The sequence below is a fragment of the Semicossyphus pulcher genome, unplaced genomic scaffold, assembly GCF_022749685.1.
Source record: "Semicossyphus pulcher isolate SPU_LCO1_2020_fin unplaced genomic scaffold, fSemPul1.0.p SCAF_4, whole genome shotgun sequence".
Lineage (NCBI taxonomy): Eukaryota > Metazoa > Chordata > Actinopteri > Labriformes > Labridae > Semicossyphus > Semicossyphus pulcher.
Window position 1 is genome coordinate 25,224,892 of NW_027211715.1, and position 18,880 is coordinate 25,243,771.

General features: G+C 43.3%; 1 protein-coding gene across 2 annotated transcripts in view; it reads left to right on the top strand.

Annotated features, from left to right (window-relative positions):
- The window catches only part of nek7 (NIMA-related kinase 7), a 67,180-nt gene extending 49,110 nt beyond the window's left edge, over positions 1-18,070 (top strand). For both annotated transcript variants that reach the window (XM_069680109.1, XM_069680110.1), the window contains exons 8-10: positions 1,470-1,564; positions 13,904-14,017; positions 17,421-18,070. In XM_069680109.1, coding sequence (XP_069536210.1) covers positions 1,470-1,564; positions 13,904-14,017; positions 17,421-17,531 — 320 coding nt within the window. In that variant the 3' untranslated portion in view covers positions 17,532-18,070. The remainder of the gene's footprint in view (positions 1-1,469; positions 1,565-13,903; positions 14,018-17,420) is intronic.
- Positions 18,071-18,880: the final 810 nt, after the last annotated feature.

The window sequence follows — 18,880 nt, forward strand, 5'->3', positions numbered from 1 at the left end:
TGTCAAGACGTGGGGTGCCTGACGCTCGCATTGAGACCGGTGAGCTTTAATTTTATGTCCTCTTCATCCTCAGCACTCCGCTGACAGATTATATTCTGGATGTAGCTTTCTAACACGTATTGCAATCCTTTCTGTCGACTTCTCTCTGATATTTGGAACTATTTTACCAGAAATTTGTAATTATTTCCCTTGAAACACTCCCACTGTTATAGTTGAAAACGCCATAATATTTACATGCCAGTTCGAAAGCTTGACAGGCGTAGCGACAGTAACCAAGGAGGGGCGGGACTTATCAAAGGGTCACTTTAAGAAAGTAAACAGTGAAAAATAAATGATGCAAAGTTAGGTCATCTGTTTCCTATCGTAATCAGACTTGGAATGCAGTTAATGTCTCTTAAACAGTTGAAATATAAGGAACATAATTACTAATCTAGGTCATATAATGTAGCGTAACAAATCAGTTTTCAGCTTGATAATCAGTACGCAAGAAGACTTTTTTGACATGTAAAGCAGAGGCTCTACAGTGAAGCCTTCCCTCGCTGTCGAGTGCTCATGTGCAGCGACTGCTGATGGACGTTGTTCACCAGCTCAGCAGAGGCTGCCTAGCTGTCGTCTTCATGTTGCTGTAAGCCCTCATTCACGTTTTCCTGAGAGGACGTGGAACGAGTCTGAGAGCAGCTCAGCGCAGGTTAGAGGGCTGCTAAAATTTCCATCCTTTAAGCATATGTGATTAATCTAAAACCTCTGCTGGATGTGCTTGATAGACTTTAATATGGGAAATCACAGCAAACAGAAAGCAAATGAAAAAAATGCAGCCAGTCAGAGTCGGTTAAGAAAGCAGCAAATATCCCCAGCTTCCTGCAGCGCGTTCTGGAGTCGATGCTGAGCTGCGGTTCCTCTCTGCGTCCAGTTGGGTGAAGGTCTGATTCTCTGGAGCTCTGCCAGTCGCCCCGGCAGTTTGGGGATTCTTGAGTTTCCAAACCAGAACCAGAAACGGGCCAACTTTTAAGGCTCCACGGCTGCTCCCTCTGACTACTGTTTCAGATCATTACCGAGCCCCAGTAATCAAAACTGATTCATGTATATTTCGTGTGTGTGAGTATGTCTGCTGTACATATGCATGCAGCTTTGTTGTGCTTGTAGAATTGCATGCACAGTACGGGTGTACATGATGATATCTAACGTAATTAAACATCATCTTACTTGAGCTTGCTTCGAGTTAGCAGAGACAATCTCTCTAAAATCTGCCTCTAGCTTTGTTGTTTGAAACCTTTGCTTAAACATGGAGAGTGAACCAGCCTCTGACTGTGTCCCGCTGTGAGATTACACCTCCACCTTTACTGTGTGAGCCGTGTCAGAGATGTTGATGAACTGTGGGAAGCATGAGTTTGTAATGCACAATGTTAAAGCTCACTCTCTCTTTGTCCTTTTCTCCCGCTCCCCCCCTCCCCTCTCCCTCTGCCTTCCAGTGGGTACTCCTTACTACATGTCACCAGAGAGGATACATGAAAACGGATACAACTTCAAATCTGACATCTGGTCGCTAGGATGCCTGCTCTACGAGGTAAACTACGAGGATGTGTGCACACACTGTCACCTCGCAGTCGACTGTGGGAGTGACGTGTGAACACATCGGGCTCAGACACACACAAACAAACAAACCATCCCCAATCCCACATATAATGGAGAACCATACAGCACCTGTGCTTTCACATGTGGTTGTACGATATTTACATCCACCTTCAACAAATAAGACACTGTATAGTAATGGGTTCGGAGGGTTAAAATGCATTCTGATACAGTTACTAATTACCTGTTAAAAAAAGCAATCAGTAGCCTAATTCACGTATCACCATAGGAACGGAATTGATTACCGTCAGTTACTTTTGGATTACTTCGATACTCAATCTGCAAATAAAGACAAGAGAAAATACATTTCAATACTTTTGTAATGCGCGAGTGCCCGTTTAAATTAATTGTGTGATTATGCACATTTAAATGCACTTTGTTAAGTCTGCTACTCACACTGCTTCACACTCAAACTTAAAGTAAACTGACATAAACGTATTCCAGTCTGGGGCTTCACCACAAACTACGTCACAATTTCTTTTTCAGTAATAGAAGAAGACGACAGGTTAGCTAACATTTTGAACTGGAATTCTGTGCAGCAGTTGGTCTTACCTGTAAATGTTTCTTTAAATTAGATGTTGAGTCCTTGGACAATGACAGTCGGAAGGCAGATCTTGCACTGTAGTGCGATGTTGCTCCCATTTTCTCCTTGGAAGACAAAACAATGGCGAAATTTCCACCCTTTTAAAACATTTTTTTTCACCACAGGTCATGGCACCCATAGACTGTTGATTGCAACTCATGCATGTCTATAGATGAGGACCATTTACGCCAATGAAACAAGCATATTGTGTCCATTACTCCCGCCCACGTTAGCTTTGGACCAATAGAAACTGACTGTGACACATCAAGTCAATCTGTCATCTGCTGCTGTTCATTTTCTGAAAGCTTTTAAGATGAATTACTTGAAAAGTATAAATGCTGTCAAGTTGAGTCCACAAGCAACTTGAATAAAATGACGGTGTTACGATCGTGAGGGGGTCCTTGGAAAATGTTCTCCCTGGCCCCAAAAAAATTGAGAACCCCTGTCGGGAAGTGTCGTGACTTGTGTGTGCAGTTGCCTGATATTATCAGAGACGGTCAGACGGGCGGTTTAGAAATGAGACGCCAGATCTTAGAGAGCAATTTAAAATTGTATCCTGCTAGTAATCCCCATTGTTAATAAATGCAGATGTAATCTTATTACCTCTCTTTTTCTGTAACTGTAACTGAATACAGTTGCCTTTTTTTTGTATCCTAATTACATAACGCCGTTATTTGTATTTCTGGTAATGATATATTTAAATGCCATGTTACATGTGTTTACCTGTCATCCCTCTGTCAGTCCCTCCGCCTGCGATTAGCAGAGACTTTTTGAGTTGTAGCCACTTTGCTAGAGAACCTGCTAAACGTTGAAAAGCAGGGAAGTGAAGGGAACTGACATGGCCATGTGTTTTAGATAAGGCCGCCCAGTGACACTGACTAGTTTGATTAGTCAGGAGCGAGACACCACAGGGCTCAGCTGTGGACCACACTGAGGGGAAACGAGCCCGGGAGGAGGGAACAAAGAGGGAAGAGTGAGGAGCAGAACAATGATAGACACGGATGATAGCAGTCAATCTGATGTTTCACCTTGCCAACCTTCACATGCACAGAATTCACACACACACACACACTCACACATTTCCAGAGACACACAGTCGGCCGAGGAAACACCCACATTTCCCTCCCCTCCTCTCACCTAACTCCCCTGAGTTGCTGATCACTTGGGCTGCATTTCAACGCACCAGTGACTACAGCTTCTCCACAGCGCCTCAGGCATAGAGGTGGAGAATGCGTGAGGAAGAAGTTTTAGCTCAGCTTGCAGGTCATGGTTGCTCAGAGACCACAGTCCTTCATGCTAATTAGTTTCCCAGAATGCACTGCGGCGATGCACGGCTGTGGTTGGCTGAAAGCGGCGAGTGCTGTAGGTCACATTCTGTTTTCTTACTTTTTTTTTATGTCTGCTGCATGAGTGTTTTTCACATGGAGGATGCTACTTTTACTGTTAATACAAAGCAGACTGCTCCAGTTTATGTTTCTCCTGGTGCATAGTTTCTGCAGGTATCATGACCGCCGCAGCTCAGCACAGCTTTATTTAGTTAAGCTCATTCTGATGTGGTTAGTTTCCTTGGAGTGAGTTCAGTTTAGGTGTTTAATTTAGGTTTATATAGAGCTCATTGTAACATCAATTGCTGCACATTTGGACTTTTGTTTTTAAAGAGAAATTTGCAGGTCGGAGACCCCAGTGAATCAGTGTGTAGGAAAACGATCCAGTAATTATATTTTCAACGAAATATATGAATGAATAAACTACAGCGGCTTCTGGAGTCATTTTTTGTACGTTTTCTTTTATTTCCACATCAAAACAGACGACCAGGTGTGACGCAACATAAGGGAGTCCCACTGATTAATGATTAACATTAATTTAACATGAATAAATATGGATCTACATGCCGGTCTTGTCATTGAAGATTCAGGCTGATAATTGTGAGCCTGTTAGGCGTCAAAGAGACCAGGGACAGGCCAGGATGAGGAGAACATTGAGCTGTAGTGCGTCGAGAACCAGTGGAGAACTGGGCAGTGATGAGTGAGCGGCGTTAGCTAGCGAATTCTAACACTGTGCTCACATCACAACTTGAAGTTTATCACATACCAAAGGCTGTAACAAATCATGAGTAGTAGCAAGTGGGAGCATTAATACTTAGGCATAGGTACTAATGGTTTAGTGTCAGCTTGTATGAGTTGGATTTCGTATCGCCTTCTTTAACAGTAAATCCGTACTACGTTTTACGGCGCCACAGCACTGTGTGAGAGAGAGGGAGAGTCAGAGAGGGAGAAAGAGCGATGACAGTTTCCTGATACTTTGTGTGATAGGTGCTTGTGTGTCCCGTCTCTTCACCTGCACAAAACGCACCCAGACGCGAAAGCTAGCTCCGTGCCTCTTCCCGTCAGGAAAACGGTGGGCTCAATGTCCTGTCGAGCTAGAATTTGTGCAACCGGCACAAACGCAAAAATGAACCATCATAAGAACTGGTGAAATGTAATGTTAGACTACCGAAATAATATCTACGCAATACGATACGACCGCTCAGACTCACTACCACCTACTTCTGCATGTTGAACTAAGGCAGAGTGGTCTTGTAAATCATATGAAAGTAAGGATGAACCTTTTCCACTGCCATTTTCAGACAAGATTGACAATTAAGCCACTTTCCCACTGGTCAAAAAACCTGCTAACACCCGGCTTTTTGCTGAGTGGGAAAGGTTACAATCGGCATTCAGACCCAGGCGACTCTGCAGTAGACCCGGGAAATTACCGCCTCAGCTCCGATCGGCATCGATTGGAATACAAAAAGTGTGCCTGTGTCGATACGCAAATCTCCGCCCCCTTTCTGGCACGATGCTATGCTCCGTTGGTAACTTCTGCGACTCCTCGTCATCTCAGCTACAAATACCACCCGTCTCCGTCCCAGTTCAAACATCGTTCCAAAATTTCATAAACAGACTGAATGGGTAATAGATACAGTAAAGACCTAATGACTGTAACATTGTTTACTAACCCTGTCTCTGGCACGTTTGTGACATCAGACGGTGACGCAGCAGAAAAGAGACCGACAGGAGGGTACTCCACTGGCAATGGGAAAAGAGACAATTGGCATCTATAAGCGGGTCTTCCCGGGTCAGAAAAACCTGCATCAACTCGCTAGTTTGGGTGGGAAAGGGTAAAAAATTTGCTCTTTCAGATGGTTTAGGTGGCACTTTTGCAGCAAGAGAGATCCATCAATCATTTGGCTTGATTTAATTAAAGTTGAACAGCTTCTGTTCAAGATGCTCATTCTAAAATGTTTTATAGTAATGCATGTGCAGCCGGAGCTTTGGTTGTTTCACAGATTCAGAAAGGGAGCCGTCCATTGATCTTTTATGACCATCACCCTTAGGACAACTGCCAGGGGTCAGAGTCTGGACTGAATACTGAGAAAGAAAGATGGAGGCCAGAGGTGAGGAGAGGGGAAGGACAGCATGAGAGAGCCAACGTGAAAAAATATGAGGGAGACTTACTGCTGAGGAGGCAGGGAATAAAGATGTAAGGTGAAAAAGTTTAGGAATCTATATAGGAACAATATAGGCAGCTAGAGAAGGGGAAGGGGAGAGGCAGCAAGGGTCTTCAGAGGGAATAAAAAGAAAGAAATATGCGATGGAAGGTTAGAGAGAGAGAGCAGAGGGGAAGAAGTGGAAGGGAAAATAACAAAAAGCCCGAGCAGGGTTATAGATTGCTGGAGAGAAGAGAAAGATGGGGGGGCTGTTCATTCAGAGAGAAAGTACTGCAGGTACAAGAGCAGATACAGAACTCCAGCCATCAGGTCAAGGTGAGCCATGCAAGGAGCCTGTGGAGATAAAGATTTTACAACCTTATTGTTACCAGAGCAGTGCTCACCACGCCGTGCATATTCTCTTTGAAGAGCAGACCCTCGGTTTCCATTCTTCTCGGTGAGGGGGCTCCACGGTGCATTCAGTGTCAGGAAACTTACCTCTTTCTCAGAGAAACTCGCTCCACCAGCTCCTCCTTTCCCTCCATATGCCTCCCTTTTCCTCACTTAACCTTCAGGCATAAGGAACTCACATAGAAATCCACGTCTGATCCCTGTGGTACTCATTGATTTCACTCTGAACATACAGTAGGCGCCGAGGATTGTGCTGGTGTATGTTTGTGTGTGTGTCCATCCGTGTGTGTGTGCGTGTCTGTATCCCAGGGAGTTTTGGTTCCTTATGCGAGAAACAGCTCCATTTGAGAGAGCTTGCCTTTTTCATTCTTGCGCCTGGGGGTTGTGTTAGGGTCCAGAGGGTCCGTCCGTCAATACCTGGTCATTGTATCTGCGTCTATCTTTATCTCCCATTCTGTTTGATCCCTTTCTCCTCCTGTCCAACCTCATTACATCACCTGACCCTGCCCTGTGCCCCTCACACAAACCCCCTACGCTGTGGCAAACGGGGATGCTGCAGTCGCCGGGGTTGTCTCTCAGGGTGACCAAGAAGGATGACATTGCGTTCTCAGTCAAACACCGTATCTGCATTAGCAGCTCTCACACTAACTTGCTCGGTATGTAAAATAGATGCATTTTACGCTCACTGTAGGTCCCCAGCTTGTGCAGATGTTTTGTGGTTGATGTGTTTTGTATAAAAGTTAGCAGAGCAGGGGGAATATCTTGAAAAGCTTTACTGGAATGTGTCTCCTTCCTGTAGGAGCTCAGCCATCCATACCTCTGACTGTGCCCATGTCTCATGCCTCCTGCTTTATTCCTCTCCCTCCGCTCTTGTTTTGCTGTTGGTTTTATGAGGCCCAGAAATGCTGGGTTCTCAGCAGCTGGCGTTTACATGCGATGAGTTGGCCCTGTGGCTAGCTCTCTGTACTGTATGTTCTTGAAAAGGTGAGCAGAGTTTTTGGAGACAAAGCCTACTTGTGGATTATCTTGGTGTCATTTTATCTCTTCCACATAGAAAGGAAAGGTTTGATCTGTTATACCCCTTTCCAGCCAAAAATGAGCACGTTAACGCAGGTTTTTCAGACATGTGAAGACCTGCTAAGAAATGCTGATTCTCTATTTTCCCATTGCCAGTGGAGTATCCTCCTGTCTGTCTTTTTTCTGCTGCGTCACTGTCTGACGTCACAAACGCGCCGGAAACAGGGTTAGGAGACAGGCGTCAAAGTGCGCCACAGCATCACACCAGAAAGGGGGCGGAGATAAGCGAGTCGCCCCAGGTTTTGTGTTCCCATCATTGACCCGGGTCTGAATGCCTATTGTAACCTTTCCCACTAAGCAAAAAAGCTGGTTGTTAGCAGGTTTTTTGACCAGTTGGAAGGGGGCTTTGGCATACTTGTTCTTCCTACCATTTTCTGTATCAGTTTGTGCCAAATCTTGCAAATTATCTAACCTCTTTTTACTCTTCTTGTATAGGTAATGTATAGGTAATGTGTCAATAAGCTTTCTTTTCCATGCTTTCCTTCCTACCGTACACAAACTCTGCCTTCAGTTTAACAACAACTAAGAACAGTTTCACTTTTATGAGCCCGCTGCACAGTGGCATTTGGAAACTCAGGACTTGGTAGGCGAACAAAAAGAGTAAATAATATAACTGGAAATATTGGAAAATATACCTATTCACTTCTTTTTCCTGGGTGTAAGAGTTTTAGACTGCGATGACTCACATATTTGTCCACTTACTATAAAACTAAAAAGTCCTTAAAAACAAATTACAATACAGTTTTTGTACCGAACTTTTGTCACAAACTGGCTCAAAGTCAGTGACGAAGAAGGGAACCACGCATGAAATACTGTTTAAACTATATTAATTTATTGTAAAACTAAAGATAAAATAAACATAATTATTGAAGTTAGCTGGGTCACTCATGAATGCAGTGTATGGATGAGTGTCCTGTTGAATGCTACCAAAACACAGAAACAACCAAACCAGCTGGTGGAGGCCAGGGAGGAAGAGAGGAGAGACGGAGGTTAAAGCGGAAGCCACTTAAATAAGCTGAAGCCCAATGACTCAGGTGATGAGAGATGTCCTTCCCGACTCTGCCCATTGGCTCCTGAACCAGGAAGTGAACCAAACCCAGAGCAGGCAGAGAGGGCAGAGCATCACACTGATACAGCATCTTTACATGCGTTTTCAGTTATCGTGTTACGCTATAAAGTTGTAGCTTCATATTTAACACAGATATGAGAGTCGTTCTGACTTTATGATTGAACTCTCAGCAGGAAAGCAAATACGTTTATACCTAAAACTATTCCTAAAAAGTGTTAAATTCAAATACCGGCGCAAAGGGTAGCAGCAGTGAGCCCACAAGAACACATCACTTATCAGTTTTCCTCAAGAATCTAAGCCACAAGAACAATCTGCTCCTTTGATTTCATCCCTCCATTCTTCCTCTCCGTCTCTTCCCTCCCTCTCCGCTTTTAAGTGCGTGTGAAGTGGAGCAGCCGTGACTCCACTGGGTGTAGGTGTATTTTTAATGACTGTCCCTACACTTTGACTTATTGCCTTGATTAATATATGATCATAAAACCACATGAAGGACCATTGAGCACATAAAAAAGTCATGCCTCCCTCTCTTGTAGTGTGTGTGTGTGTGTGTGAGAGGAAGTGAGGAGAAACATACAAAATATATCTGTTTTACACATTTAGGCGTTTGTTTTCATGTAGCATATGCCGATAATTTTATGTGTGTTTAAAAATGAGGGAGAAGCCTTTTGGTCCCAGGATATAAGGGCTCCAGGGAGAGAGGGGGGGGGTTAGGGAGATACTGGATCCTCTCGCAGCTCCTTTTAATTGGCGTACAGGGAGGAAAGTTGGAGAGAGAGCGAGCGGCATCAGTTTTAATTAAGCCGGAAGGCCAAATCCAGACCTTTTACACGGACAGGGATGCTGGCTTTACATGCCTGGGCCGGGGAGAGCACAGCCCGGCCAGCTGAAGAAGAGCCCAGGAACAAAGGAGGGAGTGTGTGTGCGTGCGCGTTAGTGCGTGCGTGTGTGTGTGCCGGACTGTGTGTTGCAAGAGTGTGCATACGTTCTGCCACAAGCAGCTCACACCCCTTAGACAGACAGCAGGCATGCGTGTGCATTGTATGTCTCTCGAATATCAATGAACCATACACACACACACACACACACACACACACACAGTCTCATACTCACACACCGGGGCCTCAGAGGTCAGAGAGTGAGTCAATCATCTAACCCATTGCGACGACACAGCCTGAAAAAAGGAGTAAGTGTGTGTGCGTGTGTGTGTGTGTGTGTGTGTGCGCTGAGAGCAGGGGGCCGGCAGCTGTCAGGGGCTAGGAGCAGCAGGCACTAATGAAGCAGATGAATAGTGCAAAAACTCCCAAATACAAACAGGACAGTTGACATTTTTCATCTGTCAAAAGCAGAAGATGCATGAAAATACGATGGGGTCTTGTTTAACCCTTTGCCTCCTGGTGTCTGTAGCCGGCTGGTTTTCTCTGCTTCTGTCTCCCTCGCTTTTTTTTCTCCTCTCGCTTACTGAGACATTTTTAGTTCAGGGAAGCACCCAGAAGGTCCACACCAGCTGTTATACAGTACTAAAAAGAGCATATGTATTTGTTGTTAGAGTGTTTTCTCTTATTGTTCTTTCTAAACTAAACTTTTAGTTGCAGTCAGCTTGTTTTCTGAACACATGGTGACCCTCCAGATCACCTCGCCTGAAAGACAACCAGCTGAGTCTGCCTGGCACTGCCCTCTAGTTTGTCTGTGTTTGAGAGCTCTCAGTTTGTTTACTGGAAAACTGATTAGTTTCTAAGATAAAGGCACAAGATGTCTGTTACCCTTTAGGATAAGTGTTTTATAGTACAATCAAAGCTTTTCTGACCTCACTGAACTGATGACATGATGAATGATAGACTGCAGCCACGTACGACTAATCATCATTATTATTAGTGTTTTAATTAACAGTTATAAACAGTATAAACTGCAACTTAAAGTAAGAATGGCAAAGAGTAACTGTCTGTTAAGTCTCTATCTATCGTCGAATGAGGTAACACAATGGTGACTGAGCCTGTGGCCCACTGATGAAAGCCTTTGCATTTACAGTATTACAGACTGGGTGCCTGTGGCATCATTTGCGGAAAAAATCACAAGCAGCGCTCAGTTAGTGACGCGTTTTCCATCACCCAGCTATGGTTGGTCTGCCAGAGAGGGTAGGCGGAGCTAAGCGGCTGCTTTTCCGCTCTCTGCGAGTGTTGCGAGTAAACAGTAATCTACAATGGCTGAACAAACAAAGAAAAGGTGGATGACTACAGATACAACTTCAACAATAAGTGAAAATCCAAAGAAAAAGAAACAAATTTGACGCTCAGATGAAGGCAAACAGTCTAAAAAGGAAAGCGACCGTCAGCGAGGAAAATCAAGCCTTACTGTGGACGTCACACTGTTTGGATATCTGGGAAGCGTGCTCCCGCAATTACAGTTTATCGCCATAGGCGGCGCCAAAGAGAACAAAACTGAGAGCTTCGAAATTACAACTTTAACATATAATTTAGGAAAATAGTGGCCTGGTATTTTGCATGAATTATGATGATAAAAATATTAGCTATACTTAGATGCTTTTTTGTTTATAGCTGATTTACACTGCAGCAGCCCATACAAACTTATAGAGCACTGCTATTATATTATGATTGATTTATGGGCATATGATTAGAGTTGTTTAAAAATGCAACTTAAGCAAATCTTTATTTACAAAAAAATTGTTTTTTTTACTTAAGACCCCACAAACTAAAGAAGAACAGTTTTACATAATAGATTTTTCTTGTTTTTTACTTGGCAAACCTGCACATGTTGGCATTAGCTATGAGTTTTTAGGGTGTAAACTATAGCTACCAACATGAAGCTAGCTAAGACGTTCGTGATCGTTGCTGTATGTGCATCTGAGTCTGTTTTAGTCTCTTAATCACTGCAGAATAAAACCTGAAATCTCAGCGTACAGATATGAGGCTGTGTTACTGATGGAGGTACATCGTTGCTGACACACACACAGATACACATTTCCTCACACACCTCATCACTGTCGGCCGCCTGCTGTGCCAGTCTCAGTTGTTATGTTTGAGGAGTGGGAGAGAGAGAGGTGTCCAAGAAGAGAGAGGGAGATCATGTTTTGTTGTGTGTTTTTGTGGGGGGTACCCCGCATAATTGTGATCATTTGATTGAATGTATGTTGGTCACTCTCGTCCAGAGGAGAGATGACCCGCTGAGATTCTGCTGCTGTCACATTGAATTCCCACTGGAAGCTGTGACAGAGACTCTCGGAAGACGAGGAAGCGAGAACTTTTCCATCTGTGCAACCTCAATGTTTGACACATTTTGCAGTAAAACCTGACATGAAGAAGCCGCCTAAAAGTTACGGATGTGACGGGAACGTTTGGGGAAATGTCAAAGGTTACATGTGTCGCTACATGCACCAACTGTGTCCATTCATCAACATGTTTGTAGATGTTCTTGTGACTTTGCAATGAGTCGACAAAAATGGTAAATTACATCTAACATTCTGTATGCAGAAGCCTTTAAAGGTCCAAAGAGTTTTTCTTTGCTCTGAGGTAGGCGTCCATTTTCAGAGGAAGGCTGAGAAATCCTCTGGTGTCCTCAGGTGTTGTTAAAATGTTCATATTCTGACTGGCAGAGGAAAGCCAGTGACCGCTTCTGTTAATCTCCACCTCCTTTTATTATAAATAGTTATTTACACATATTTGTTTGTTTGTGTGATATTGTGGAAGGCTGCATATTAACTGATTTCTGTATGGAACACTTCCATTTGGATTATTATACGGACACGTTGTTTTTAACACGACTAATTAACAGGCTGTCAAACACATTCTGCTCATTCTCTGATAATAGTGCAGGCACACGTGGAAAATGGCAAAAATAGTAATATTTATTCAATTAAAATGTGCAATATAAAAAATGTGTATTGTTGCCCCTTGTGTTATTTGTGTGTCGGTCTTGGCTAGTCCGTAGCGCTGCTAACGTTAGCTAGCTCTCAGCGTCGGTAATGTACGGGGGCAGCGTCGACCAACGCCCACAGAATAGCTCTTACCTGCGATGCGTGGACCTCTCGAGCCACCCAGTCTTTAGTGACATACACCGCTCACTACATCACGGATGCCTGGCAGCTCGAGTCTCGTATACAAACGCGAGTGATGCACGAGAGCCACACAGCTGTGAACGTTAGTCTGCAGCTGTCCACGCGCAAGCTGAAAATCGATGTCTCAAGTGGCATTATTGTGCGTTTGTTTTTTGCATTTTAAGCAAAAATAAATCCTCTGTCTTAGGTTTGCCTCTGTGTATTTACCTTATTGTAGCAAATACAAAAGCTGCATAATCTTGAACAAATGTTACCGTGCTTTAATGTCATTTAATAATATGCTTCTTAGCACACAGCAGACTGGAGTAAATCCTGAAGAAAGCACCCCTTTGTTACAAAAAGGAAATTGATTGAATCGAGAATCAATTTTGGATCGAATCGTGATCTTAAGAATCGAAACCAAATCAAAGATTCACACCCCTAGAAACCTTTGAGCAATGACTGTCCGTTTATGGCCCTGACTCCTGTTTAGCATTTCTTATAACCTCCTGTCTTCTGTAAGTCATTGATATGTACAGCATCATTTCAAGGTGCGTAGGGATGCTCTCTGGCCTAAAGCAAGTGCAGGGTGTGAAGCTGGAATATGAATATCATATAGAGTATACATATAACTATCTGACCGTGCATCCTTTGCATAAGACAAGGCCTCTTTCTGCCTCCTATGATATGACGTTAGTGTTACACATACTGCAACTGACCTGTACCTATGTAATATTTAATGTAAAAACCAAGTCTACAACCTCCAACATCTCCAAGCAGCTCGTCATCATCAACACTGACAGCTTTTCCAACTAATGCTGAGCATGTTACTTATTTTGAGAGCACTGAATCAGGGAGAAAAAAACAACAATGTGTTTGTTATGCAAGTTTGCTGCAGGCTTCACCTTTCGCATGATGCACATTTATAGGAAGCGAGTCAGTCACTACGCCTGGCAAAAATGGCATGCAATGTTTTCTATTCTTAGAAAGGCAGGAGGGATTCTTCACCTATTTCCACTCAGCAGAGTCTCCATATCCTCTCCACTCTTCCTTACCGTTCCCATCTGCCTCTCCTCTCCTCGGCTCTGCTCTGCTTGCATTTGTTTTCCAGAGGATACAGTTTCCTCGCTGCTCCAGCAAACTGAAAAATACTCCTCTCTCTCATATGTGTGCGCTGCAGCCGCTCCCCTCACACTCTCCTCAGCTCTACGTTTCCTCTTATGCTCCTCTCAAAGTTTTCCAAGCAGTGCTGAAGAAAGGGCCGGCAAACTAGAGAAAAACACGCACGATTTTTTTCAGTTTTGGTTCACTTGAATTTGAGCACCACTCACTGTACTACTACTACAAAAAAACTACCATAAAAGGCTGTGTTGTGATTTGATATGTGCACCGAACTTGAGACATATCGACTTGTTTTCCGTCTTTATTCGTCTCTCCACAGCAGTAAACTTTGCAGCTTCTTCTTCTACATGCAGTACAGTGTCTTCTGTGTAGGACCTGTTGAATTTTTGGGATGTCTTAAATGTATATTTCGCTCTCTCACATCCTTTCCTCTGATCTTCTCCCCCTTTCTCTCCACATGTCCCCTCCCTGTTTCCTCATGTCTTTACTTATCAGATGGCAGCCTTACAGAGTCCGTTCTACGGGGATAAGATGAACCTTTACTCCCTTTGTAAGAAGATAGAACAGTGCGACTACCCCCCTCTTCCCTCAGATCACTACTCAGAGGAGGTAAGTTCTGCGTCGGCTTCCTTTGACTGCTCCGGTAAGTACCGGTAGTTATGGACCTGCTCAGTATTTTAAAAGGACTCTACTGCAGAACGTCTTTAAAACAAACATTGGAAAATCCTTCATATTTTTTAAGTGAACTCCTGTTTTAAGCCACGGTGGACGGTTCCTCTTTCTCTTTGCCAGTTTGCTGATTTTTACTTGTGTTGACTATTAAATTAAATTTTTATATGTAAGTGAAATCCACCCAACTGCCTGAGCTACAGTACAACATGATCTTACTCTGTGATCAAAAGGCCGGCTATGATTTTAACCGTTTGAAAATTAAACTGCACATATCAAAAGCATCTGGCCGTGCTGCAAAGTGGGCTGAAACGTAATTGTCTGGAGTGTCATGTTTCCCTTACTAAATGTTAAATCATCTGCTGTAATTCTGCGTAGACTTACCGTGCACAAGAATGAAATGTAGTCGGGCTGTGGTTAAAGATCGCCTTATTGCTGATTGGCGGTGACGTGTGTATGGGTGCACTTGGCTTTGTGTTTGCATGCCCTCTTTGTGTGGGTGGCATTGTGTTTCTAACCTTTCTGCTCTTTTCTTTTAAGTAAGTCGCATATACACACATGCACAGAACTCTGGACGCTGACTCAGACACGTCGCATTTACTGAGGTCTAAGATCCAATACGCAATGACACTGCTTCTTGTTATATGTGCACTAAAGCTTTGTGAGTTATTTCATAATAATATTCATATTAACAATATTGTCTGTCCACTCATGTATGAGGCATTACAACGATCATAGTCATTGGCATGTCGGCACGCATGTAACAAATTACATTAGGGATGCAAACTGTTGTTTTACATTACTTTATAATTTCTCTATAATTAACTGATTAGTTGGTCTGTTCATGAAAAGTCAGAAAAAAGTGCCCAGAATACTTTCTGAGAGCCCTTGGTGATGTCTTCAAATGTTTTTATTCTTTCTCATGTTTTCTGTCCAAAACCAGAACAAAGTCAGTTTCAAATCGAGGGCTGACCCGAATGCCTCGGCAAAAATCACTTTTTTCCTTTTTAACCCCTCCAAAATTAGAATTAGCTTACGGAATAATAACCCAACATTAATCATTGTAGTGACTTTTAAACAAACCAATATATCTAAATAACCACTGATGTGTGGACGGTTATTTGGGGATCTCTTTCTGTTAGCATTCAATCAAGTTCATCAAGGCAGATTTCAGTGTCCATTATACTGCAGCAATGTTTTCCATTCATCAAACATAAAGCAAGCTGAACCGACCGGGCACGACACACCGACGGTAACAAGACAAAAACTTAGTTTGCCTCCGCATAGGGCTGAACGATTGTGAAACAAATACCTAATGTTGACTTATATTGCGATTTTGATATGATTTGTGATATTAAATGGAATGATCATTTTTACATCATTTTTCTCATTTTCATTGAAGAACATATAAAATGATGGATTATTAATAGCGCCTCCTGTGATTTGCGAATTGCAGCAGGTGATTGTGATTTCAATTAAATTTCTATTAATTGTTCAGGCCTACCTCCGCATACACACTCACCTGCTCCTGGTCACCTGGGGATTACCTCCTATACATGACGCTCCACCTGGTGTTCGATATCGGAACAGCATGATACACAGTCACCGTGTTACACATAAAACCAATTTAAAAAAAAACACATTATGGCTCCAACAAAAGGAGACTAAAACTGACCATCCGTCTGACGGAGAAGCTACTGTCACAACAAGAAGGAAGTGGAGGACCTTTTAAAAAGCCGAAATGTGGAACATTATCTGCAGCTGGCAAAGCTTGATTTAGTGTACGTAAATTGAGAACCCACCCCTTTTTAGCGAAGCTTCGAATGCAATCGAATAATGGCTGTTGAAGCTTCGAGGCCCAAAAAACGGTATTCGGGACAGCCCTATTAAAGTCATATATATAAATAAGGAAAAACAGCACAGCCACACGTATGAGAACCTAAAACCAGGTTTCTATTTATATTAGATGTATGTTGGCTAAAGACGCGAAGCATGCATGTTACTTTGGGTCTAAGACCTGAAAACATGCTGGTCCTTAAAGACTTAATGTGCCCAACATGCCTCTCTGCTATCAGTGTATCTGCACACAGAAGTCCTCAGTTGCTTTTTTAAGTGGCTATCTTTATTTATGTCACACTGTAAAGAGAGAGAGGCTTTTCTAATTCACTGTATTTACGTCATTAGGTTAATAAAGGTTAATTTCGAGGTGCTTCAACCCTCTGCAGTGTCTGTCTGTGTGTGTTGGTATGTGGAGGAGCAATTGTGCAAGTGTATATTTTGTTACAACAGCTCCATTTCTCCACACATACATACACACACACACACACACACCACTCTGAGCTTCTGCGTTGCCCCACATGTCACCCCCATCCAGGAGAAAGGGAGACAAAGTGAAAGAGAGAGGGAATGATAGAGCGAGAGACAGGGCGATGGAGAGATGGAGATGAGGGGGGTGCCTGCAGCGCCTGTCTGGATGTAAACAATGCTCCTGAAGGATCGGCAGCAAACTGTCAGCTGCTCATCTTTGTTGTGTCATTTAACCATCTCCGTCTATGCTCCCCCCCCACGCCTCCCTTCACTAACTCCTACTCCCCCCCCTCCCTCCACCTGACACCCCCACCCCACTCGCCATGCAAAGAAGCGCATGAATATTTTACATATCTGCATCTCTTCTCTCCCCCCCTCCGTCTCTATTCTGTGGGACTAATTCTCAGACTGTCTGAATTTGCATCTTTCTCCCACTTTCTCTCTCTCACACACACACACGCACACGCACACAAACACAGCGGCTGACGAGAACTCGTCCAAGCCGGTGCCACGCAACAGCGGCCATGAAGTCGGCAGACGGTTACCATAGCGACCTCGCGTAGATGTTTTTTTTTTTTCTTTCCTCTCCATCTTTTATTCTCTTCTTTTTTTTTAATGATGGCGGTGGCTGTTCCGCCTGCGAGCCTGTCTATCTATCTGCTCCAATCAGCCGCTTCGCTCGGCTTCAAGTGTAAGCGCTGTCTCCGGATGGCAATGGAGTGGCAGCAGTGTGTGCATGCGAGTGGGTGTGCCTGTTTGTCTGTGTGTGTGTGTGTGTGTGTGGGCCTCCGGTAAAAGTGGATTCAGCAGACCGTTTAGCGATTAGTGCGCTAACCCAGCCTCGTGTAATTGCTGTTATAGAGCGAGCTCATCTAGAGGGCATTAAAAGACGAGCAGGTCTGTTAGTTCACTGAGTTTGTTCACTTCTGGATCTGCTTTATTTTTGATCCACAGTTTAATCCCACCACAGTGTCATTGACTTTATTATTTCTCTCTTTACCTCCTAACCAACACCCCCCCCCGTCCCTCTCCCCAGCTGAGGAATTTGGTAGATATGTGCATCAACCCTGACCCGGAGAAGAGGCCGGACATCGCCTACGTGTACGACGTTGCCAAACAAATGCAGAACCTGACACAGGGCAGCTAAGCCCGGAGTTACACACACTATAGCTTGCAGAACTCCTCCCCACATCCCCCTTTGCTTCTGATGCTGGACTCGTACACATCTATCTGCTTTTATACAATAACTAACTCCAGAGTTTAGCTCCCTGTGATAAGTACAACGTGTAAGACATCTGTATTTTTGAGGAGATGTTACCGTCTAGAACACGACATAGACACCAAACCTGATCTGCCCGAGGATAAAGATTAAAGAGATTTTACTTCATTGTCAGGCAGACCTCCCATTCCTTAGACTTTGATAGCATTACAGCACTGAAAATCAATGTATTATAACTCACTGATGTGGTTTTCATGTAGTGAAGTTAAGCCGCTCTACTGCAGCTGTGTTGAGCAGACGCTGTATAACATAAATATATATATATATACTGGAAAACTGTAAAAAAAAAAAAAAAAAAAAAAAAGGCAGAATTAGACAACACCTATCTAGAAACAGTTAGTGCAAGTCTCCTCTTAGATAACCTTGTAGGCTTTTGTTGGGTCTCATTAAAAACTATGGTCAGCAAATGACAGAAAAAAGAGCGACGTATTAGAGTGTTTGACGGTTGAAGCTTTGTTGTGTTGCACTTTTTACCCTGGTACTGGAAGGCTGGCAGGGTGATCACGTCTAATGAATGTATAAGGAAAGGAAGGATCATTTAGAGGGAAGACAAGAGACGTGCCGGGGGAGAACATGGGCAAATGTCTCCACAACACTTTGAATGTAAGTCGCTTTGACACCTGCAGTATGTATTGTCTTTAAAAAATGTAGAATTTCTCTTTTTTGACAAAAGGTGGAAGAAGCTGAAACAAAAGCAGCTTTACGTCTAATGTTTACCTTAGCCACGCGCTCACTTATTACATTTTTTTTTTAGAGGCGTTAAAGTCAAAGTCAAAACATAGTTCTCGTAATGTTCCAGTGGATGCATTTGACCCACCGGAAACATAAAAAGTAAGATAGGATCATCCTTTATTGATCCCCGGGGGGGAAATTCTGGTACAAAGACAAATAGCAAAGTAAATACAGTGTAAAAATAAGAATAAATACAATACTATAAGAGGTATACAAGTAGGAGTAAGTGACAGTTGTGGGATAAAGTGACACGTAAGGGTAATAGCAGCAACATTGTTGCACAGCAAATATTGTTATTGTTAATGTTGCAGTGTAAGTTTTCAGTCAAGTCTTGTTAAGTGACAAATATGTTGGAGAGAGAGCAGGTCCTTGCCTTGCGTAGCCGTCCACGTCACAAATACATCACAGCGTAGCTACCTAGCTTATGTGTTCAGCTGAGAAACCAAAGAGTAAAGTCTCACAAAGAGAGACGTTTATAGAGAAGT